This window comes from Sus scrofa, chromosome 9 (assembly GCF_054392235.1).
Source record: "Sus scrofa isolate SSC_HxYL_T2T_F1_AM1 chromosome 9, Sscrofa_HxYL_maternal_Yorkshire_Landrace_v2.0, whole genome shotgun sequence".
Taxonomy (NCBI): Eukaryota; Metazoa; Chordata; class Mammalia; order Artiodactyla; family Suidae; genus Sus; species Sus scrofa.
Window position 1 is genome coordinate 1,648,632 of NC_139391.1, and position 25,183 is coordinate 1,673,814.

Genomic DNA, 25,183 nt, shown 5'->3' on the forward strand with positions numbered 1-25,183 from the left:
GTGCTCCTGCATCCCACATCGTCTCTCCATCTCTACCTTTGTCACCAGCAAGGACAACCTCTAACCATTTGAGTATCTCCACGGACAATTTAACCTCTAGTTTCCTTTACTGTCTTGACTCCAATAACGTTTATTTTTCGAGTCGACTTAGGAAACCCTCAGTTATGATGTTTGTTATCGTAAATCTCCCTGAGATTAATCTTTGACTCACAACTTAACTGTATGTCTATAAAACCTCAGTGTTAAAGCTGAAACAGCCACAGACCACCAGAAACCTACCTATAGTCTGACAAACTCAAGGTTATTGGGTCGGTGTAGCGAGGGAGGGCTCTCCAAAAATCGTCTCATGACTCTCAGGAATGGAGAGTAGGTACATACCTTTTAAAAAAATTTCTAAAATTAAAAAATTAACTTACAGTTGATTTGCACATTTTCTTCAATTTCTGTTGTACAGCAAATTGACCCAGTCATAGCCAGTTCCCTGTGCTGAACGGTAGGACCCCCTTGCCCATCCATTCCAAATGTCACCCTTTTCATCCACCAACCCCAGACTCTCCATCCATCCCAGTCCCTACCTGCTCTTCCTTGGCAACCACAAGTCTGCTCACCATGGCCACGGTCATGGAAACAGCCTTGATGTCCTTTGACAGGGGAATGGATTAGGAAGATGTTATACATGTATTCAAAGGAATACTACTCAGCTATAAAAAGGACAGAAGAATGCCAGGTGCAGTAGCATGGATGGAACTAGTGATTGTCATACTAAGTGAAGTATGTCAGAAAGAGAAAGACAAATGCCATATGATATGGCTTATATGTGGAATCTAAAATAAGGCACAAATGATCCTAACTACAAACAGAGATAGATCAGGGCCATGGAGAACATGTCTGTTTTCTTTTCTTTTCTTTTCTTTTCTTTTTTTTTCCATAACCAAAGTATTGCAAATTTTTGCTACAGCTGCTGCCAGATCCTTAATCTACAAAACCAGGCTTGGGATGAAGCCTGTGCCTCACAGCAGCCCTCTCCACTGCAGTCACATTCCTAACCTGCTGAGCCACAGAGGGAACTCCCAGGTGCATGCTTTTTGAGATATTTAGGTTCTTATTGAAGGATACTGGGTATGGTCAGAGATTGTTGGGTTTGGTTGTGGACTGGTTGCTGTTTGTGTGGGGAGATTAGTGGCAGAGATTACTCTGAGCCTGAACACTGTCCTGAAATGATGACAGTTTATCAAATGAGTATTTCCTGTCATAGGCTGAAACAGCATTTCAGGCTTGGGTGCATGGTTGATAAAAAACAGAATTACTGAAAAATGAGATCATTATGGCATATTTTTTATTGTTGTTGCACAAACTTGGAAGTAATAATGTTTTCTGGTAACTTTGATTCTCGGTTACTCTATGTTCCCTTTCCCAGCCTGAAGAATGAGAGAGATGTTTTTCAGTCTCATGAAATTTTGCTCTTTTGGGAAATATTTACTTCTCATTTTTTGCCTCATTTATTGACATAAAATTGTTTTACTATGTATTTTTTAACCATCTTAATACCTACAGAATGTATAGTTATGCCCTTCTGCACCTCTTATTTGGATAATTAATATTTTTACCTTTTTATTGATTCTTACTCCTACTGATTTTTTACTTTGATTGAATTTTCAATGAAATTACAGATTTCTTTCTTTATGGGACATATGTCCTGTATCTTTATGTTTTTTGTTTCTTTTACCTTTTTTTTTCTTATTTATTTGTTGTTCCTTTTCAGACTTCCTGAGATGGAAGCTTGTATTTTTTTTTATTTTTTATTTTGAAAAATTATCTCAATGAATTTTATTCCTTTTTTGTTGTACAACAGTTATCAGAACCCAATTTTATACCATTTCCGTCCCAAAGCCCAGGCACATCTCCCCACCCCCCAACCCGTCTGATTTGGAAAACATAGGTTTTTCAAAATCTGTGAGTCAGTATCTGTTCTGCAAAGAAATTCATTGTGTCCTTTTTTAAGATACCACATGTAAGTGATAGCAATTGATGTGGTTGTCTCACTGTCTAGTTAACTTCACTTAGCATGATAATTTCTAGGTCCATCCAAGTTGCTAGAATGCTGTTATTTCTTTCCTTTTAATGGTCAAGTAATATTACATTGTGTGTAGGTACCACATCTTCTTTATCCACTCCTCTGTCCAAGGAAATTTAGGTTGTTTCCATGTCTTGGCTATTCTATACTGTGGTGCATGAACATTGGAGTACATGTACCTTTTCGAGTCATGGTTTTCTCTGGACAGATGTCCAGGAGTGGGATTGCTGGATTAAATGATAATTCTATTTTCAGTTTTCTGAGGAATCTCTATACTGTTTTCCACAGTGGTTGCACCAGTTTACATTCCCATCAACAGTGTAATAAGGTTCCTTTTTCTCCACACCCTCTTCAGCATTTATTGTTTGCCAACTTTTTGATGATGACTATTCTGGCTGGTTTAAGGTGGTACCTCATCATGGTTTTGATTTGCATTTCTGGAATAACGAGTGATACTGAACATCTTTTCATGTGTTTTTTGGCCATCTGTATGTCTTCTTTGGAGAACTGTCTGTTTATATTTTCTGCCCATTTTTTGACAGGGTTGTTTTTTTGGTATTGAGCTATAGAAGGTGTTTTTGTATTGTGAGGATTAATCCCTCGTCAGTCACTTAGTTTGCAAATATTTTCTTCCATACTGTGTGTTGTCTTTCTGTTTTGTTTAGGGTTTCCTTTGCTGTGCAGAAACTTTTAAATTTAATTAATACCCATTTGTTTATTTTTGTTTTTATCATCATTACTCTAGGAAGTGGATCTGAGAAGATATTGCTGTGGTTTATGTCAGAGAGTGTTTGGCCTACATTTTCCTCTAAGAGTTTTATAGTGTCTGGTCTTCTATCTAGGTCTTTAATCTATTTGGAGTTTATTTTTGTGTATGGTGTTGGGAAGTGTTCTAATTTCATTCCTTTACATGTGGCTGTCCTATTTTCCCAGCACCCCTTATTGAAGGGGATGTCTTTTCTCCATTGTATATTCTTGCCTTCTTTGTCATAGATTAGTCAACTGTTGGTGCATGGGTTTAATTCTGGGCTTTGTATTGTGTTCCTTTCTTTGTGCTAGTACCATACAGTTTTGATGACTGTTGCTTTGTAGTATAATCTGAAGCCAGGGAGCCTGATTCCTCCAGCTCCATTTTTCTTTCTCAGTATGACTTTGGCTAGTCTGGCTCTTTTGTGCTTCCAGACAAACTTTAAAACATTTTGTTAAATTTCTGTGAAAACCATCCTTGGTACTTTGTTAGGGATTCCATTGAATCTGTAGATTGCCTTGGGTAGTATAGTCATTTTGATGATATTGATTCTTCCAATCCAAGAGCATGGAATGTCTTTTCATCTTTTTGTGCCATCTTTGATTTCTTTCATCATCATCCTATAGATTTCAGAGTACAGGTCTTTTATCTCTTTAGGTAGGTTTATTCCTAAATATTTTATTCTTTTTGATGCAATGGTAAATGGGATTGTTTCCTAATTTCTCTTTCTGTTTTTTTGTTGTTAGTATATAGAAATGCAGTTGATTTCTGTGTATTAATTTTGCACCCTTGACTTTGTCAAATTCATTGGTGAACTCTAATAGCATCTCTAGAATTTTTTATGTATAGCATCATGTCATCTGCAAATAGTGATAGTTTTACTTCTTCCTTTCCAATATGGATTCCTTTTGTTTCTTTTTCTTCTCTGATTGCCTTGGCTAGGACTTCCAAAACTATGTTGAATAGTATGGCAAGAGAGGACATCCTTGACTTGTTCCTGATATCAGCAGCAATTCTTTCAATTTTCACCATTGAGCATGATGTTAGCTCTGGGTTTGTCATATATGGCCTTTCTTATGTTGAGGTAAGTTCTCTCTGTGCCCACTTTCTGAGAGTTTTTATCAGAAATGGGTGTTGGATTTTGTCAAAGTCTTCTTCAGCATCTATTGAGAGGATCATATGGTTTTTATTCTTCAGTTTGTTAATGTGATGTATCACACTGATTTATGTGTGGATATTGAAGAATCCTTGCATCCCTGGGATAAAGCCCACTTGATCATGATGTACAGTTTTTTAATGTATTGTTGGATTTGGTTTGATAGTACTCTGTTGCGGATGTTTGCATCTATGTTCCTCAGTGACATTGGTCTGTAATTTTCTTTTTGGTCATATCTTTGTCTGTTTTTGGTATCCGGGTGATGGTGGCCTCATAGAATGAGTTTGGAAATGTTCCTTCCTCTGCAAATTTTTGGAATAGTTTCAGAAGGATAGTTGTTAGCTCTTCTCTAAATGTTTGGTAGAATTTGCCTGTAAAGCCATCTGGTGTGGACTTCTGTTTGTTGGAAGTTTTAAAATCACAGTTTCAGTTTCAGTACTTGTGACTGGCCCATTCTTCTTTTCTATTTCATCTTGATGTAGTCTTGGAAGATTGTAGTTTTATAAGAATTTGTCAATTTCTTCTAGGTTTTCCATTTTATTGGCATATAGTTGCATTTAGTAATCTTTTATGATCCTTTTTATTTCTGTGATGTTTGTTGTTACTTCTCCTTTTTCATTTCTAATTTTATTGATTTGAGACTTCTCTTTTTTTTCTTGATGAGTCTGGCTAAGGGTTTATCAATTTTGTTGATCTTTTCAAAGAACCATTTTTTTGTTTCATCGATCTTTTCTATGGTTTTCTTCGTTTCTATTTCATTGATTTCTGCTCTGGTCTTTATGATTTCTTTCTTTCTGCTAACTTTAGATCTTGTATGTTCTTCTCTCTCTAACTGCTTTAGCTGTAAAGTTAGGTTGTTTATTTGAGCTTTTTCTTGTTTCCTGAGGTAAGCTTGTATTGCTATAAACTTCCATCTTAGGACAATTTTTGCTGGATCCCATAGGTTTTGGAGTGTTGTACCTGTGTTGTCATTTGCTTCTAGGTATTTTTTAATTTCCTCTTTGACTTCTTCAGTGATCCATTGGTTGTTTAGTGGCATGTTGTTTAGTCTCCACGTGTTTGTGTTTTTTTTCAGTTTTTTTTCTTGTTGATTTCCAGTTGTATAGTGTTGTGGTTGGAAAAGATGTTTGATATGATTTCTTTTTTTCCTTTTATTTATTTATTTATTTTTGATATGATTTCAATTTTCTTAAAGTTACTGAGGCTTGATTTGTGGCCCAGATGTGATCAATCCTAGAGAATGTTCTGTGTGCACTTGAAAGGAATGTATATTCTCCTGCTTTTCGATGGAATGTCCTATAAATATCTATTAAGTCCATCTGGTCTAATGCTTCATTCAGAGCCTGTGTTTGCTTGTTGATTTTCTGTCTGGATGATCTATCCATTGGTGTAAGTTGGGTGTTAAAGTCTCCCACTATTATTGTGTTATTGTTGATGTGTCCTTTTAAGGTTGTTACCAGTTACCTTATATATTGAGGTGATCCTATGCTGGGTGCATATATATTTACAATTGTTATAGTTTCTTGGATTGATCCTTTGATCATTATGTAATGTCCTTCCTTGTGACTATTAACATTCTTTAGTTGAAGCTTTATTTTGTCCAATATGAGTATTGCTACTCCAGCTTTCTTTTGATCCCCGTTTACGTGGAATATTTCCTTCCACCTTCTCACTTTCAATTTGTATGTGTCCCTAGAAGTGAAGTGGGTCTCTTGAAGACAGCACCTACATGGGTCTTGTTTTTGCATCCATTCAGCCAGTCTATGTCTTTTGGTTGGGGCATTTAGTCCATTTACATTTAAGGTAATTATTGATATGTATGTTCTTATTGCCTTTTTATTATTTGTTTTGGATTTGTTTTTGTTGCTCTTTTTTCTTTCTTTCTTCTCTTGTTCTCTTGTGGTTTGATGACTTACTTTAGTGTTCTATTTGAATTGATTTTTCTTATTTGTGTGTGCATCAATTGTAGATTTTTGGTTTACAGTTACCCTGAAGTTTTGATGTAGGAATCTCTCTCTCTCTCTCTCTCTCTGTCTATATATATATATATACACATACATGTATATGTATATGTCTATGAGAATTTTTTATGTTGTTGGTCTCTTAATTGCAAGTGCATGTCCAGTGCCCTGCATTTGTATTCTCCTTTTCTCATTATTTCTGATATTGGTAGCCTATTTGTGCATGGAGGATGTCCAACCTTTATTTTATATATGCCTTTAGTGGTGAACCTTGTCATTTGCATTTGCAGTGTTTTTATTTCTAGTTGTTGCCTTTTCTTTTCTGCCTAGAGAAGCTCCTTTAGTATTTGTTATAAAGCTGGTTTAGTGTTGCTGAATTCTCTCAGCTTTTGCTTATCTGGGAAGCTTTTGATTTCTCTTTCAAATCTGAATGAGAGCCTTGCTGGGTAGAGTAATCTTGGTTGGAGGTTTTTTCCTTTCATCCTGTTGAGTATATCATGCCACTCCCTTCTGGCCTGCAGAGTTTCTTCTGAAAAATCTGCTGATAACCTTATCAAGGTTCCCTTGTATATTACTTGTTTCTTTTCCCTAGCTGCTTTCAGTATTTTCTTTTTATCTTTAATTTTGGTCCATTTGATTATTATGTGTCTTGGGGTGTTCCCTCTTGGGTTTATTTTATATAGTACTTGGTGTGCATCCTGGATTTGAATGAGTGGTTCCTTTTCCATGTTAGAGGAGTTTTTGGCTATTATCCCTTCCAATACTTTTTCTTACCCTTTCTCTCTTCTCCTTCTGGCACCCATATTATACAGATGTTCGTGCATTTAATGTTGTCCCAGAGTTCTCTGAGACTGTCTTCATTTCTTTTCAATCTTTTTTCTCTTTTCTGTTCTGCATCAGTGATTTCCACTAGTCTGTTCTCCACCTTGCTTAATCATTCTGCATCCTGTATTCTGCTGCTGTTTGCTTCTAATTTTTTAAATTTCTGTTTTTGTACTTTGCTTACTTAATCCATAAATCCTCTATTTCTTTGCTCAGTTATTCTTTTAATTTATCAATCTTTACCTTCAGTTTAATTCCAGTGTCTTGCATCATCTTTAGTATCGTCAGTCTAAAGAATTTTTGCTGGAGGCTGATAATCTCCAGATCACTTAGCTGTTTTTGTTTTTTTTTTTCTTGCTCCCTTATTTGAGTGAGAGTTCTCTGCTGTTTCATTTTCATAGGTTTTTGGTGTGGTCTCCTTTTTGCAGACAATAGAGTTGTAGCCTCTTTTACTTCTGATGTCTTTCCTCTCTTGTGGCTGAAGTTGGTAAGGGGGCTTGCTGTAGGCTTCCTGATGGGAGGGGCTGGTGCCTGCCCACTGGCTGATGGGGCTGAGTCCTATCCCTCTGATGGGTGGGGCTTTGTCCCTGGGTAAGATAGGAGGTGGCTGTGTTCCTGGGGATGTCTTTAGGCAGCCTGTTAACTGATGGGTGGGGCTGTGATCAGACCTGGATTATCATTTCACCTAGGGCTTCTCAGTAGTGATGGGTTGGCCAGATTTTCCCAAAATGGCCCCCTCCAGAGAAATGCATGCTGATGAATATTCCTGAGATCTTTGCCTCCAATCTCCTTCCCCTACAATGAGCCACATTCACCCCCTGTTTTCCCAGGTGCTCCTCCAAGAACTGCAGTCAGGTCCAACCCGGATTCCTATGGAGACTCTTCTTTTCCCTGGGGCCCAGTGCACATGAAAGCCTGTGTGCCTTTCAAGAATGTGGTCTCCATTTCCCCCAGTCCTGTGGAGCTCCTGTTCACAAGCCCACTGGCCTTCAATGCCAGATGGTCCAGGGGCTCTTTCTCCCAATGCCAGATGCCAAGGCATGGGGACCTGATGTGGGGCTGAGATATCTCATTTGTGTAGATGAGTCTCTGTGATACAATTACTTTCCAGTCTGTGGGCTTCCCACCCAGTGGGTATGGGGTTGCTTACCTCACTAAATTGCCCCCCACAGTCTTGGATGTGGCCTCCACATAGTTTTCTGGAGTAGGACATCTCTTTGAAAGTTTCCAGTCCATTTGTTTGAAGGGTGTTAAGTATTGGGTTGTAATTTTTTTATTTTTATGAGAGAAGGTGAGCTCCAGTCCTTAAATTCTGCCATCTTAATCTGGTCTCCTGGTAGCTTATTCTTTTGTTTTCTGCATTTTCTAGAGATTAGTTTCCAACATATTAGCTTGATGGGCTACAGTCTTTTTTGTCAATGTTTGTTCAACAGTTATTGTGATTTTGTGTTTATGTGAGAGAAAGTGAGTTCAAGTCCTTCTACTCTGCCATCTTCTCTCTGACCCCTTTCCAAAGCTGGAAGGACTGGAAATTTTCATGGGACCTGGTACTCGGGTAGGGATTCCCAAACAGTAATTGATGAGTTGCTGGAGGCTCGGTGTGGGAAACCCTTTTCTACCATTTCCTTTGTGCTTCATTATTTTAACTCGTTTATAGGGTGCCGGGTGCAGAGTTCTTGCCCCTGGTACTTCAGACCAGAATTCTCACTATGAGATGGCTGCTCCTGACACCTCAGCTGGGCCATCCTTGTGACAAGAGCTGTGCACATACTGATTCAACCTGGCGGCAGGCCATTTTCCAACCTACTGTCTTGAGTTTGGGTTATATATGTCTTTTTTAATGTGCCAACTATTTTGAATGATGTTCTGGATGTCATGAAGTATACGTTATATTATAGAAAGTCTGGATTGTGTAATAACATTCTCAAACATAGCCATTGCATGAATGTACCACTGTTTCTTCACTTGTTTATTCAATAATGGACTTTTGGGTACTTTCTAGTTTTTGGCAATTGTGAATAAAGCTTCTGTGAATATCTCCATGCAAGCCTTTGTGTGGATATGTTTTTATTTCTCTTGGACAAAAATCTTAAGATCATAATTGCTAGGTGTTATGGTTAGCATATGTTTCTTAGAAAGAGCAAAATTGTTTTTCAAATGGCTGCACCATTTTGCATTACAGCCAGTATTTTATTCAGTTCTGTTTGCTTTGTGTCCTTTCTCGCATTTGGTATTGTCAGTTAAAAAAAAAGCTATTCTAATGTGAGTGTAGCCTTAGCACGTTTATTTTAGTTGGTACTTCCCTATTGACTGATTGTGTTCAGAATCAATTTCAAGTTCTTTGCTCTATTCATCTGTTGATTATTACTTAGTTTGTTTTCACTCTTGGCCATTGTGGTGTGATGCTGCAATACATGTGGAAGGATAGATATGTATTCAAATTTCTCTTTTCATTTTCTTTATTTATATACCCAAAGGTGGACTTTCTGGATCTTATATGGTTCTACTAGTAATTTTTTTTAAATTTGTATAAGAATTTTTTATCATTTATTTATATATATATATATTTTTTCTACTGTACAGCATGGTGACCCAGTTACACATACATGTATACATTCTTTTTTCTCACATGTTGTGTTCCATCATAGGTGACTAGACAGAGTTCCCAGTGCTACACAGCAGGATCTCATTGCTAATCCATTCTAAAGGCATATATCCAGACAAAACTGTCCTTAAAAAAGACACATGCACCCACATGTTCATTGCAGCACTGTTCACTATAGCCAAGACATAGAAACAACCCAAATGTCCATTGACAGATGATTGGATTAAGATGTGGTGTGTATATATATATATATATATACACAATGGAATACTACTCAGCCATAAAAAGAACAAAATAATGCCATTTGCAGCAACATGGATGGAACTAGAGACTCGTACCAAGTGAAGTAAGTCTACTAGAAATTTTTTTGAGGGATCCCTATACTGGTTTTTAGATTGTTTTTGTTTCATACCAATTTCCATTTGAACCAGTGGTGTACAAAGTTTTCCTTGTCTCCATACTCTTGCCAGCAGTTGTTACCTCTTCTCTTCTTGATGGCCATTCTAACAGCTGCGAGATGATAACTCAGTGTGGTTTTGATTTGAATTTTCCCAGTGATTAGTAACACGTATTTTTATGTTCCTATTGGCAGTTGAATTTTTCTTTTTTTGGCATTTTGTCTTCTTACAGCCACATCCATGGCATATGGAGTTTCCCAGGCTAGGGGTCAAATCAGAGCTGTAGCCACTGGCCTATACCAGAGCCACTGCAACGCAGGATCTAAGCCACATCAGTGACCTACTCCACAGCAAACTTCAATGCTGGATCCTTAACCTGCTGAGTGAAACCAGTGATCAAACCCACATCCTCATGAATTCCAGTCAGATTTGTTAACCACGGAGCCATGATGGCAAATCCCATATCATTGGATTTCTTGTTCTCTTTTTTGCTTTTAATTCTTTTTTTTTAATGTTGATTTTTATTTTTTTCCATTACAGCTTGTTTACAGTGTTCTGTCAATTTTAAATTTCTTTTTAATTGAAGTATAGCTCATTTATGATATGATATTAGTTCCAGATGTACAGTGTAGTGATTAAGCATTTTTATAAGTTGAATTCCATTTAAAAATATAATTAAAATATTGGCTGTATTCCATAAGCTGCAGAATATATCTTTGTAGCTTGTTTATTTTATATATAGTAGTTTGTGCCCCTTGCTCCAGTACTGCTCTGTTGCCCCTCCCTTTCCCATCTCCCCACACTACCCATTAGTTTGTTCCTTATATGAGACTCTTTCTGTTTTGTTATATTCATTTATGTGTTTTATTTTAGATTCCATATATAAGTGATAACATACAGTATTTGTCTTCCTCTATCTGACTTATTTCAGGAAGCATAATACCCTCTTAATCTATTATGTTGTTGTAAATGTCACAATTCCATCCATTTTTGGGAGAGAGGGCTGTATACTATTCCATTATATACCTATATCCTCATTAAAATTCTCACTGCGTTCCTCTATTATTATCTCTATTTCCGTTAGCATTCTTATTACTCTTGCTTTGAATTCTTTACCTGCTAAGTTGTTTATATGTTTTTCATTAGTTTTTCTCCAGTTTTTTCCCCTGTTCCCTTGTTACGAATCCCTTTGTCTTCTCATTTTGCTTAACTTTCTCTGCCCCTATGAAATTAAGTGAAACAGTTACCTCCTCCCAGTTTTGAAGTGGTGTCTTTGCTGGGGAGCATCTACATGCAGTCTTTGTGTGCTCAGTGACTTTGGTGGGAGACTTGGATCTGAAGGGTGCAGTGGTCATGGCTTTTCCTAGGGTGTGGTGGCAGCCAGCACCTTGGTGGGAATTAGGACTGGAGATGGATGGGCTAAACCAGAGCCTGGTGTGAACAGTGGCTTCTCCTGTGGCTTGACCGCAATTACCAGCTTTGTGGGGGGTGTGGCTAGAGCCAGAGGTGTTAGAGCTTCAGCCTGGAGCAAGCGGCAGCTAGTCCCTAGGCACTGTGGCACTCACATCTTGGTGGGTAAAGAAGGAGCATGCAGGTGGAGCCTGCTGCAGGCTGGGGTGGGAAGTGCATGCTAGGGAAATCCAGCAGATTAGCCAGAGCTAGAGGCAGATGTGAGGCGGGGTTTCTCCTCTCCTCGATGGCTGTCACTGCCCTACTGGGGGCAGGGTCATGTCCAAAGTTGCTGGAACAGAAGCCCTAAGTGTTGGGTATGAGCTGGCTCTGTTGCAACTGTGTGCTCTCCCTGCTGCCAGGAATAGCACCTATTCCCCAGAGGGGAGCAGTGCCAGAGCTGGAGGCTCTGCCGTGGACATTCATCATGGGCTGCACACTGGGGTGGTCACTGGAACCGGGTTAGAGTCCCACACAGTTACAGTCTGCTTCCTCTGCCTTGTTCCCGGGAGTGGGCAGGAGGGCATGCGCTCATCACGAGTGGATTCTAGGTTTTGTGCAGCCCTCCTGCACGTCTCAGTGCGGTTCAAACCAGCAAAGGGAAGACATCTTCCCAGGGTCAGAAACCCGGGCTGGGGTGCCCAGTATGTGGTTCCAACAGCTCGTTCCCCCAGGAGGATGTCCAGCCCATGAAATCCCCTCCTCCCCTGTGTCAGCTCCCAGGTGCACTGGTCCTGATCTGACTCTTCCCTCCCTCCCTGACTCCTGGGGATCTTCTTCTGCCGCCTTGAGTGTACGAGCGTTCCTGTGAGTCTCCAGTTCGTTTTCAGTGAGAAGTCCTCCACAGGCAGATGGATTTTCAGAACGTTCCTGGGGGAGGTGAGCCCCGTGTCTTCCCACTGCACCACGCTGATCTCCTTCTGTTCAGCCCCTCATGTATATGTCTGATCCTGATTTCTGCTCTGTGCTACTAGATGTATGCCTTTGGCAGAAACAGGCATCTTAAGCTTAGGGAGGCCAACTAGGAAATATCGACTCCTGCTCCCATAGCGCCCGTGAAACATTCCCTTGTGATGCTGAGAGAGATGAAAACATGGACAACTTCTCTGCTGTGTCTCGTCTTAAGAGGTGCCGTCCGATTTCCCCTTGCGTTTGGACGGGTCTCGTTGGCATGCGTACACAGGGAATACCGTGGAAATAATGATCTGGGAATGTTGCATCTCAGTGACGAGAGCCTTTGTGGCCCTGCCTGGGTCTGCTGGAGGATTTCCTCCTGGAGCTCATGGCTGCCCCGTGGAAGTTTGACTACCCCCATGAAAACCACGTGGAGAACTCTGAGAGAACATGCTGGGGTGGGGGGGGGGTGCTTGCTAAGCCCTGCCTTCAACTCCCCCCACACCCGCCTCATTTGGCAGCAGGCATGGGAATGAAATCATGTTGGGTCCTCCAGCCTGGGCCAGCCACCTACTGAACACATGAGCCATTCCAGTGGTGCCACCAGGGGCAGAAGCCTGAACCCCTGCAGTCTTCTCCCAGCCAATTCTTGCCTAACTTCCTCAACCACGACATCCTAACATAGAGTCCGATGGTTGAGGCTTTAAACACTAAGGTTTGGGGCAGTGTGTTTGCAGCACAGAACACCAGCTCCCCCTGCGACACCTGGGAGGGAGAGTTTGCTGTAACGGAGGCCCAAATCCTGTGGCAGTTGCTCTGGGGCTGGAGGGTGGGGTAGAAGCTGAAGGAGCCTTATGGAGACTCCTAGGGATAGCTAGAAAGTTCTTATAGAGATGGTGTGGGCTCGTGGGATATTGGGAAAATTATAGCTTGAAAGGTCAGGGAGAGAAGACACTTGCGAGGTAGCTGTGGAATGCTTAACAGTATTGTCATCTGGGATAAACTGTAAAGGGCCCCTAGTATATTCTTAGATTTTGCTGGGAAGATTTCCTGGAAGAAGATACAAATTCCATCCAGTGTATTTTATATACTGCAGCTGCTCAACTGTGGTGTATAAAATGCTATATGGAAAGTTAAGAATGATTTTTTTTGAGTCTTGAGGAAAGTTTAGGAAAGTATTTAAGGGAGCAATGTCTTGCTCCGTTTGAATAGAAGGCTATTTCTCATTCCCCATAGCTTCCAGAAAACTCTTCTCCAGGTAAGAGAGGCCTCCAAATCAAAGATCCGACCCACACTGGAGCTGTAAGTGTCTTTGTCAAAATCTCGGGAAGATTTAAGGCCCACTGTCACTTTCAGCTATATGAAAGTAATTGTAGGAGCCTTAATGGCAGGTTTCATGGACACTCTCAAAAGTAAGGCTTTCAGAATCGTGATGGACGTTTCTCACAGCAGCCCCTCAATTCTCCAAAGAAAGCATTATTTGGATTTTGCCTAATTGAATAGATTTATTCACTCTAAACAATATTCAAGGAATTATTGTTGATTTTGGTTAATTGAATAGATTTCAATTTGAAACACAGAAAGCCATTCAAATTAAAACAGTTTTATTGATAAAATTCACATGCCCACAGTTCACCCATTTAAAGTGTGAAAAAAGTATTTCATAGGTCCATGCAACCATCACCATGGTCAATTTAAGACCATTTTCATCACCTGATAAAAAATCCTCCATCCTTTAGTTCACACCACAACCCACGTTTTCTTGAGTCTGGATGGCGTTAGTGGTTGTTTCATCAAGTGGAAGACAGTGCAAATGATGTTCTGGGTCTCCCGAGGCTGCGTCATAGGAGACACTGCAGCTTCCTTTGACTCCCAGGGCGCTTGCTCTGTGAGTCCTGAGCCAGCATGTGAGAAATTCAACTGCTCTGCTTGTAAGATCATAAGGAGAGCCTCTTAGACTCTGTGGGGAAGCAGAGGCTTTCAGCCAATGCTCCAAGTTGTCAAGCATGAGAGTGAAGCCACCTTGGACTCTCTAGACATGCCCACCTGCCACCCGATTATCACTAAGTGACGCTTGTTGATGCATGTGGAGCAAAAGAAATACTGAGCCCAGCCCAGCATTCAAAGCTCACCAGATAGTGTAATGTTATAAAGCTCTTTTGAGTGATTGGTTCTGCAGACATAGATAACCTGCATATCACTTTTCTTCAGCTAAGACCTGAATTATCTAAGCCCCACATTTCTGAGGTCCCCTCAATTCCTTCCTTTAGTTTTCATATCCCTCCCTAATTCGTCAGCAAGTGTGGTCCTTCACCGAAAGCACATCTTGAGTAGGTGAATTTCTCTCTAACTACACAGCAAGTGACCTAGCCCGGAGCACCACCATCTCAGATCTCGACTCATAACCTCACCTCCTGTTTAAAAATAAGTTTTAACTTTTATTTAATTTTTTCTCATTTCTTACGAAAGTGTAGTTGATTTACAATGTTGTACCCATTTCTCCTCTCTGCAAGATGACCCAGTCATACATGTATATATACATTCCTTTCCTTATGTTATCTTCCATCATGGTCTATCCCAAGAGACTGGATGTAGTTCCCTGTGCTGCACAGTAGGACCTCATTGCTGATCCATTCTAAGTGTAATAGTTAGCATCTACCAACTCCAAATTCCCTGTTCATCCTGCCTCCTGCCCACGTCCCCTTGGCTCCAACAATTCTTTTCTCTCTGTCTTTGAGTCTGTCTTGTAAATAGGTTCATTTATGCCCTATCTTCGATTCCACATTTAGGTGATATCATGTGGTATTTGTCTTTCTCTTTCTGACTTCCTTCACCTAATATGAGAATCTCAAGTTGCCTCCAGATTGATGAAAATGGCATCATCTTGTTCTTTCTTTATAGCTGGGTAGTGTTCCATTGTGTATATATACCCCCTTTTCTAACCCGTTCATCTGTTGATGGACATTCAGGCTCTCTCCGTGTCTTGGCTGTTGCAAAGAGTGCTGTTGCTGGGTCATACTGTAGTTCCAGATTTAGATTTCTGAGGAGCCTCCATACAGTTTTCCATAGTGGTTGCATCAAATTCCATTCCCAACAGCAGTGCAGGATGGTTTCCTGTGCTGCACACCCTCTCCAGAATTTGTAGTGTGTAGACTTTTTTATGATGGCCATTCGGAATGGTGTGAGGTGGTATGCCATCGCAGATGTTCATTTCTCTAATAATTGGTGATATTGATCATTTTTTCATATGCCTCCTGGCTATCCATGAGTCTGCTTTGGAGAAATGTCTATTTAGTTCTTCTGCCTATTTTTCATTTGGATTCTTTTTTGTTGTCGAGCTGTTTGTGTATCTTGGAGATGAAGCTCTTGTCAGTTGCATCATTTGCAACTATTTTCTCCCATTCCATAGGTTGTCTTTTTGTTTTTTGTTTTTTGTTTTTGTTTTGTTTTCCTCGGCTATGCAAAACTCATTGGTTTGTTTAGGTCACACCTGTTCATTTTTACTTTTATTCCTAATGCCTTGGGTGCCCGATCTAAGAAAACATTCCTATAGTTTATGTCAGGGACCCATCTAATTTTTCATAATCCATTTTCTGATTAGCAACCAGAGGTGTTTAATAAGATTAAATTCGGTTAGAAGTCTTTTAAACCCATTTAATGGATTTCATTCTTTTTGGCATAAAGTTCACTTTTCCATGGCTGATGAAGCTCCTCCCCATAATCAATCCTTTCTGTGTACACCTCTCCTCCTGGTTTCCCATGGTCTCTTTATTTTTGGAGAATATCAGGGTCCTTGCCCTTGCAGTTGTCTGTTTAGCACCCCCTCCCCACCCCCACTCTCCATATTGATGGGTGTTTCTTACCTTTCAACTTTCTACTCAACTGTCACATCCTCCAGGTGGCCTTCCTCGGTCACACTCTTTATGGAAAATCCACCAACACCGCCAGAGTTACCCTTTATAAGTCGTATCAACCCAGTTCACTTGTCTCTTCCAACCACCTATACGTTCTGTGTTTATATTGTTTAAATTCCCTAGAGTTTCCCCACCAAAATAGAACTGCATGGAAACTCAGTTCTTTTCCTCAGTATATCTCTGTTCCATTTATCAACATAAATCCATTGCCTAGTGGTTCCTAGAATTTCATAAAGTCTCCACCAGTCCTTTTTAAATTAATAGATGGATGACTGTCCCACATCCGTGGTTGTAACAGTATGTAAAGGAACTGACCAAATATTCGTCTTGGGCTTTGAGTTCACACTGGCAGGAATGATCAGTGTTTGAGGCCCCTGTTCCACCTTCTGCCTGAATTACTCATGAACGTGCCAAGGGGTAGATGTCAGTCTGAACAGATTTGGGCATTAATGTCGGTCACTGATCTTTGACTTGAATCAACTCTCCATTATTGATGTTCAAATGGACCTGAGGTGAGACACAGGAGATCTGGGAAGACTCTGACCTCTGAGTTATGGGTCCCCACATCCAGAGAAAGCTAGTCTTGGTACTCAGAACGCAGAGTTCCCATACCTAAGTTCCAGGAAGTCATGGGAGTCAGGATGCACCTGGAAATTTTACAGGACAGTCACCAGTGCTGTGTGCCACAAATCCAGTGTTGGAGTAACATCTGGAAGAGGCTCAAAGCAAGTGATGATTCTGTCTCTTGGCTCAATTCTGTCATTTGCATGAAAGCACGAAGTCATGTGTTGCCGAGACCATTCCTGCCTTTAGAAGCTGACAAGGTCAACTGGAAGCCTGCCAACTGGAATAGCTTCATCTTGGAGGACACTTTCATGTGATATGGTGATGGATTGAGTAGTTATTAATGACCGAATGGGATTCTAGTACTGTTCCAGTAGATTTGTTCTTTGATGATCATTTTGCTGTGCGGGGTCCGTAACAGCACATTAGTTAGTGAGCTTTATAAATACATTTACACTATAAATACATCTTTGCTCTCTGTTTCCCAGCTTCTGACAGAGGGCTCCTAAAACCCTTGTAATTCCCTGGATGACAGGAGTGGTAGATGCTCCTCACCTTTTCTTCTATTATTTGGTCTTGGACCATGGTTGCTGATACAGGACTCCTAAATCCTTTAGAATTTCTTGGGTGTCTTCTGTTCTGAGAGTTCTTGGTAGGATCCAGGACAGCTTCAAGCCGGGGTCTGTGCATCGAAAATGGCAAACCGTGATTACAAGTTTGTGCCTTTATTTCCACTTCCGAATCTTCAGGGAGAATGGAGGAGCTTGAAACTGACTTAATATTGATCCTTAGCCTCCATACAAATGCTAAGCTATGGAGAGGAGAGGGTCCATGTCGGTGAGCAGATCCGTGTACCAGGAGGGTGGTGCTCTCCAGCTTCATGGTGATAGAAGCTCCTGCCCTAGGAAGCCCCCAGACCTGGTGCTGTGTGTCTCTGCATGTGGCTGCTCATTTGTCTTTTACAACATCTCTTGTGATAAACTGGTAAGTGTAAGTGAATATTTCTTTGAGTTCTGTGAGACATTCCGGGAAATTATCAGACCTGGGAGAAGGTTGTGGGAAGCCCTGACTTGGTAGCCTATGGACCCATTACTTGTAGTTGTGTCTGAAGGGAGGGGAGTCTGTTGGAACTGAGCCCTTAAGCGTTTGAAGTCTGCCCTGCCGTTCGTGTCACAGTTGATGGAAAGAATAGAGCATCACGTGGATATTCCAACATTTAATGTATTTTGTTTTCCATTTGGTGGGAACAGGGGCAAACGCACCACCCATGTTTTATAAATAATGCTGTGCATGAAGAGTGTTCCATTACCCTCTATTTAATCATTTCAAACGTAGTATCTTTGGTGATTTTTACAGTTTGTTACATAGTTTCCACTTAAATTGTGCAATGATACTATACGTACTATGCATTTCCACTTAGTAGTAGTCAATGAATATTTTCCATTTTGTTGGTTTTCCGATGGTGTTTCTCAGGTGTCATGACTCTCGCTCCACTATGGTGGGACAGGAAATTTTATGATCTAAGACGTGCTTTTAGATGCTTTAAACCATTGTCTTTGTTAAGACTTCTAATACTCCAAAAAAAAAAGTCTCTTTGCAATTCAAGTCTATGGTGATGACATAAAAATTGGAATATTACTATGCAAGAAATACATTTAGTACAACCTTTGACAATGGTTCTAGTTTTTGTATGGGTACTGATTTCTTAATAAGTCTAGCTTCCGGAACTCTGGTTGTAGTTAAAACATTAATTACAATGCTTAGAATGAAAAGATCCACTTTTTAATCTCTACAAATAAGGAAGTTGCAATTACACCAAAAAGGAGTTTACTTTCAACATGTGCTTAAATTTGGATATGATTTCAGGCAATTCATATGATTGTGGTGTCCAGACCTGATTTCCTATGGATGGGAATCAATCCAGTTTTCCCATTCTCACCCTTGTTTTGGGCTCTTGACATCCTCGACCTTGTTGGGGGAAGAGTTTGTTCCAAAGACGAAGCCACAGGGACAGTTTAGGCTTGCTTCTCCTGGTCACATCCACTAGATCAGTAACGGGGCTGAAGTCATTGGCCTGACCAAGTCTTATAGTGTAGAGCAAGAGCAGGGAATCAGAGGACTTGAGTCCATCAGCCTCCAGACAGACTATTGGCTCTCCAAGACTCTCTCAGTAATCTCATCTGTGAATGGAGGTGAATTAATAATACCAGCATCGTGAGGTTGCTGTGAAAACTAAATGAAGAGGCCTTGTGGTTTGGACCCAGACATTCTGGATTCAGACCTTGGTCCGCCAGCTTCCTAGCTGCCTGATTTTGGATATCTACATGTCTGTGTGCCCCCAGGTGATTCAGGAGCAAAAGAGAAGTGGCAGTACGTCTACTTCGGATTTTGGGGAGAAAGCAACCAGTTCCTATCCCAATGTGCTTAGAGCAGGGTTGGCTACACACTATTGTTTGCTAAAGAAATGAAAGAAAAAGTCCTAGGCACCCACAGGTGTTGATACACGATGGTGACAATTATTGCTATCATTATTTCTGTTTTTAACATGTGTCCCAAACGGTTTACAGGAGTATGAGCGAGAGGGTTAGAAGTGTGATTTCACTTTAAGGACTCAGCCCACAGCATTTGGTAGCCCACAGTAGTGTGATACTGGTAGAATGAAGCAAAAAAGAAGAACAGTTTACAGGTCACTTGAAAGGCTAAGAATGAGTCCTACTGAGATACTCTGAGAGTGGTCTTCCTCAGGGCCTCCTTTACATCTCTGTTCCGGAGGCTGTAGATGAGGGGGTTCAGCATGGGGATCACCACACTGTAGAACACAGAGACCACCTTGTTCTGGTCAGTGGAGTAGCTGGACTTGGGCATCACGTAAATGAAGGTAAGACTTCCATAGTAGAGCATAACGGCTGTGAGATGGGAGGTGCAGGTGGAGAAGGCCTTGTGTCTTCCTTCAGTGGAGGGCATCTTCAGGATGGTGAAGAGGATGCGGATGTAAGAGAGAAGTATGACAAACCCTGTGACCATGATGATGGACCCAGAGGAGATAGAAACGATAATTTGTAGAATAGAGGCTTCTGAGCAAGTAAGTTTCAGCAAAGAGGTGAAATCACAGAAAAAGTGGTCTATCTGATTTGGTCCACAGAAGGACAGACTCAACAAGCAACTAGTAAATAATGAAGCATTCACACACCCACCCAGATAGGAAGCCCCCAGTAAGAGGACACAGACTCTTGGGGACATGTGGGTAGAATAGAGCAGGGGCATGCAGATGGCCACATAGCGATCATATGCCATGGTGGCCAGCAGGAAGCCATCAGTTGTCCCAAAGAAAACCACAGAAAAGAGCTGGGCTTCACAGCCAGCGGTTGTGATGGCCACTCCATGTCTAAGGAGTCCTCTAAGCATCACTGGTGTGACTGATGTGGAAAATCCACTGTCTACTGAAGCCAAATGGCCAAGGAAGAGGTACATGGGGGTGTGAAGCTGGGGACAGCTTTTTATTAAAAGAATTATGCTGACATTGCCTACTAAGGTGACAACATAGATGCCTAGAAATATCACAAAGCAGATGACACCAAGCACAGGATCCTCCGTGAGCCCCAAAAGGATGAACTCTGTCACACTGCTGTGGTTTCCAGCCTCCATCTCTCCTGTGGGTTGTTCCTGTTGAGGGAAATGGGAATATTCCTTTGTTAAAAATAGTGTCATTCTGTACATTTCCAGTTGTCCTTGGTCATTCCTTATACTCATTGACAGTAATTTCGTCCTCTCTCCAGCTTCTAAAAATGGTGCTCTAGATGATTTTTCCCTCTTTCCTCTTTGCATAAAAGAAGAATGATTCCACCTTACTTTTCTTGATCTCTGCTTCATTGTATTCCTTGTATAATATCTCTTTTAAAACACCTCTGCAACCTTGCCTTCTAGGCAAATCTGTCTCCGCAGGTCTAGATCTATTGCTTCCCTTTTCTCTTGGAAGTCTCCAGGTGCAAATGCCACAAATACCTCCAGCACCAAACCATCCTTTCCTTGGACCACTCCGCCTATATTCTGTATCTGTGGAATGACAGCACAATCTACCCAGTCGCTCATGTCTGAAACCCGAGAGCGATCCTAGCCTTCTTCCTCTCATGAGCTACATCTCATAAAACCCTATTGATCTTACCTACAGTTACCTCCCTATTTTATGTGCTCATCACACTTCCATTCTGATATCCTTACTTTACTTGTGGCCCTGGTCATTATTCTGCTTAAATGATCTCTTCCCCTGCATTTTTCTCATGCCCTTAAAATTCACCGTCTATCTCCCAAAGTGGTCCATTGCTATAGGAAAGAGCAAGTGATACCAAAGAGGTTCTTTTCATCTTTCAGCACTTCCTCCAGCCTCCAGGATGCACCCTGACCTGTTGAGTGCAGCACAGTGCACACATTCTGAGGTCCCTCCTGCCTGTGACACGTTGCTTGTCCCTTGGGATGGTCCCATCCTACCCCTGCACTGATCCAACCTTCCTGAGCTCTTTACAGTGCCCCCACGCACACGAGTTCCCCCATGCACTCTGCTCTTTTGCCTTTGCTGCTTTTTCTCCCCCTCGAAGAGCTCTCATCCTCTCAGTACTCTGGGTGACCTCCACTCCTTGTTCAAGGTCCTCTCTCTCCAAAGTCTTCTCTGACTTCCAAGGGTTAAGCAGAACACTTTCCCATGGCTTGACATCGTGCCTTGAAGATGCCTAGATTCCCATTCTTTGCACTAGGTTGTGTTTCATTTTGTGTGTTTTTTGGTTGTTAACAGTAGTACACTGTCCCCAATTTATAAACACTCTCCTCAGTCAGTGTGTGTTCTGTCCCTGTGTAAGACATAACCTGTGTTTGGATATAAAATATGCTGAGAGGGCTTATGAGGTCAATTTGTTTCTGATTAGTGTGATAAGGATGCAGTGGGGAACACAAAATGAAAACAATTTAGCTTCCCTGTCCAGAGAATCCAGGTCTTTCAGAGGAGAAAGACGGTGAACTTTTCATTAGTGTATGGAAATTGCATAATTGCAGGATAAGTAAATTAATGGCTTAGGTTGTTTGGAAGGAAAAATTGTATATTCGTGTAAGTAAATATGGCTGAAAATTCAAAATATTCCTCTCAATAGTCAACTATTAGACACATGAGTCAAGTATTAGAAGTTTGTCATTTATATTTTGAAGTTTCCCCTTTTATCTATTTTATTTGAGCTTTTGTAACATTACAGGTTATATTTTAATATAGCCATTTTTCTTTACATTTCAATAAGAAATTTATCACACGATTCCCCACAAACACAGTTTCTGAGATCTTCGTGATAATGCATTGAGTCCCTGGATGTTAATCACCCACTAATTTTGGGCATGCAACTGTTCACAACTTTTTGCTAATCAGAATGATTAATCCCACAAAAAGGATAAGGGATATGGAGAAGAATATTCCAAAAATATGACTTTTTTTAAATGACTGCACCCATGGCAAATGGAGGTTCCCAGGCCAGGGACTGAATCTGAGCCACAGCTGTGACCTAGGCTACAGCAGCAGCACCACCAGATTTTTTAACTGACTGCCCCAGGCTGGGGGTCAAACCTGGACCTCCACTGCCACCCAAGCCACTGCTGCCAGATTCTTAGCCCCCCACTGCACCACCAGGGGAACTCCGTGGTATATTTTAAAAATAATCCCTTTGCTAGGTATTTTAAGAATTGTGTTCCATGCTCTAATGTGACTGAATCCCCATGAGTTGTCATGGTGAAAATACACAACCATTGTGCCCCATGTTCACGGTTTTGGTGAGTTCTTGGTTACAGTTTCACTAAAGAGATTAGCACTGCTTCTAGTTTTTGCCATTTTGTGTGACAGAGGCAATGTTCCTGTGTTTTCAAACAGAGTATATGATAAATTAGAGTATATGATAAGTCAGAGTATGTGATAAATTATAAGGGACTACCCAGAGTAATTACTGCAGTCCAAAGCAACAGTTTCAGGGTATACTAAAAATTCAGTAGGCATTATAAAGAAATTATTTATCAGAATGAGAAACAGAATTATAGACATAATGTTACAGACTTGCAAATATTTTAAAATAAAAAAGAGATTAATTTTAGTGATCTGAAATTTTTCGCTTACGCACTTTTGTTTGTCCTTTCCATTAACTTCTGCTAGCTATCAATTCCTACAGATTTATAAATTTATAATCAATTCCTACAGATTTATAAATCCTATTTGAACACATTGAAACAGAACTTTTTATGTAGTATTAACACCTAAGGAAAGATTCAGCATAAATTTTTAACAGTAACAATCATTTTTATTCATTTTAATTTTGGGGCATATACAAATAGTATTTACATTTTAAATTTCTGTATATATTACTTTTAGTCATTTACAGTTTCACTAAAAAGTATCTAAAATATTTCCCACTTTCTTAATAGCCTTGATAACTGAAATGCTGGGTGGAATATATGCTGAGATACTTACTATGTTATTCATGGAGCTTCAGCATCTCTCAGTGTTCCCATCATAGCTCAGCGGTTAACAAACACAACTGGTATCCATGAGGATGCAGATTTGATGCCTGTCCTCGCCCAGTTGGTTAAGGGATCAGGCATTGCCATGCACTGCAGCATAGATCTCAAACGTGGTGTGGATTGAGCATTGCTGTGGCCTTAAGAAACCAAAAAAAAAAAAAAAAGAATGTGTCATATCCGTTTGATTAATCTTCATGAATGCCACTTAAATTACTCTAGTGACAGGCTAACGTACTACCAAGGGTGTTAGCTCTATCATGACAAATTTCTATTTAGTCATAGCACTTCATCCCCCATGACTTCAATGGCACAAATCATCTCCTTTCTACATCAAAACACTGAAATATCTGAATAGAGCCAGCACACACCTACTGCCTTCCCTTTTCCAAAAGTAAGCCCCCATGGATCCTTTGGCCATTCCACCTGTGACCTGCTTTTCAGATCCCACACCATTCTCCTTGTCAGCGTCTGAACAGGCTCAGGTCTGAGGAATGGGGCCAAGCACTGGGCAGCATGTGTGCTCTTTGCCTTCTGACCCAAGCAGAGTTCAGCGGGGCCAACCGTGCCTTCACTCTGGGCTTCTGTCTATGCTGATAGCATCATGGAGGCTGGAGAGAGAAGATGCATATCACGGGCATCCCAGTGGCCAGTGTTTTCAATTGCGCCTGACCCTTCAATCTCTCTCATTCCCATGTCTTTCCATTTGTAAAATGGGAATAATTGTCCCTATAATGCATCTTTGTTGTGAGGTTGAACGAAATCATATTTGTAAAGTACTCAGAGGTGTCTGCTCATACACATCAGAGCTAAGAAAATTTTTATTATCTTTATTGGAAATGAATTGCTGAAAGATTTTCAATTGTTGGAAATTTTTTGAGATGCATAATAGAATTTTTCTTTCAATACATGCCAGGAACTTTTTCAAGTATCCAAAAGACGCCAGGGAGTACCGTGTCTGATGCCGTCTCAGTTCTGGGGTCTGGTGTTCATGGTCAGTGCACAATATGACACCTGCTTCTGGTCCCTCCCTTCCCCCTTCCTCTCCACTGGTTACCCTGGTTCTTTCTAGCACATTGCATCACGACATCCCATCCTGCCTCCCCACCTGGCACAGGGGTTCTAACTCTCCCCCAGCCTTTCCTTCAGGGGGTGGGTCCCTTTTGATGACAACAGGGGACACGGAGCTCTGTGCCTCATCCAAACTGAACACCAGGGCATTGCTTTCTGATTTCCTGTTCACGGCTGTGGCTACACAAGTTTCGCTGTGATTGTGGCTGCTGCAGACTGTCCACCTTCTCTGGGGTCACTTGGGCAGCCTGGTTTCAGGGCCCAGAAGGACCTTTCTGTGGTACAAACCTTGCTGAGGCCACAGTTCCACAGGGGTCAAGAACGAAAGTTGTTGAGAGAGTTTGGTTTCCTTTTAATTTCTCAATGAAGCCATCAAATTTGAAATTATTTAAAAAAGACCCATGACTACTGGACTCACCTTTCAGAGCCAGAGCTGCTGATGTGGATTCTGAAGAGCTCTTAATAGAGAGATGTTTCCCACTATGTTTACAAGTAGCTGTGCACTGAACCTCTGGGAGTGTGAAATGCTGACTGTCGCCCTTCCTCCAGGAGCCCAATTACAGACCTTCAGCCAGGGCGAGGGTGGGTGTCTGTGTGTGTGGTGGGAGGGAAGGAAGGCTCTCATAGAACAGGGCAAGTCCCCTGGGCTTTTGTTGCTTCCCCTGTGAGAAGAGGATTCCTGAGTTTGTTCCACAGAAATGGCTTGTAGACTCGTGGCTCATTAAAGTGGCTTCAGTGGACGGTCCAGTTTCTAACAAAAGGTGTATTTGCAAAGATCCTTAGGGACACTTTGTCCAGAGACTTGGAGAAAGAGTTCTTGGACTAGAAAGTTGTCTGGAGTTTGGGACCAACGTCAGTGTTATCTGTGCTCTGATTTTACCTGTGTAAACAAAAGAGTTCCTTTCACTGAGGACATCAGGTAGTGGGGAAAGCCATGGAGTAAAAGGAGCCAGGAAGCAGACACGAAGCACAGTCCCCTGTCACTCAAAG

At 41.1% G+C, this 25,183-nt stretch overlaps 4 protein-coding genes across 7 annotated transcripts in view; 3 read left to right on the top strand and 1 right to left on the bottom strand.

The window, feature by feature from the left end:
* The window catches only part of LOC100522627 (olfactory receptor 10T2-like), a 277,947-nt gene that overhangs the window by 150,170 nt on the left and 102,594 nt on the right, over positions 1-25,183 (top strand). The gene's annotated exons all lie outside the window — the stretch shown is intronic.
* LOC110255358 (olfactory receptor 5P1-like) overlaps positions 1-25,183 on the top strand; it is a 216,506-nt gene that overhangs the window by 74,480 nt on the left and 116,843 nt on the right. The gene's annotated exons all lie outside the window — the stretch shown is intronic.
* The window catches only part of OVCH2 (ovochymase 2), a 500,449-nt gene that overhangs the window by 71,128 nt on the left and 404,138 nt on the right, over positions 1-25,183 (top strand). The gene's annotated exons all lie outside the window — the stretch shown is intronic.
* LOC146399650 (olfactory receptor 5P1-like) lies at positions 19,298-23,283 on the bottom strand. The gene has a single exon (XM_084978267.1). The coding sequence runs from the start codon at positions 20,453-20,455 to the stop codon at positions 19,298-19,300; it is 1,158 nt and encodes a 385-aa protein (XP_084834393.1). The 5' UTR covers positions 20,456-23,283.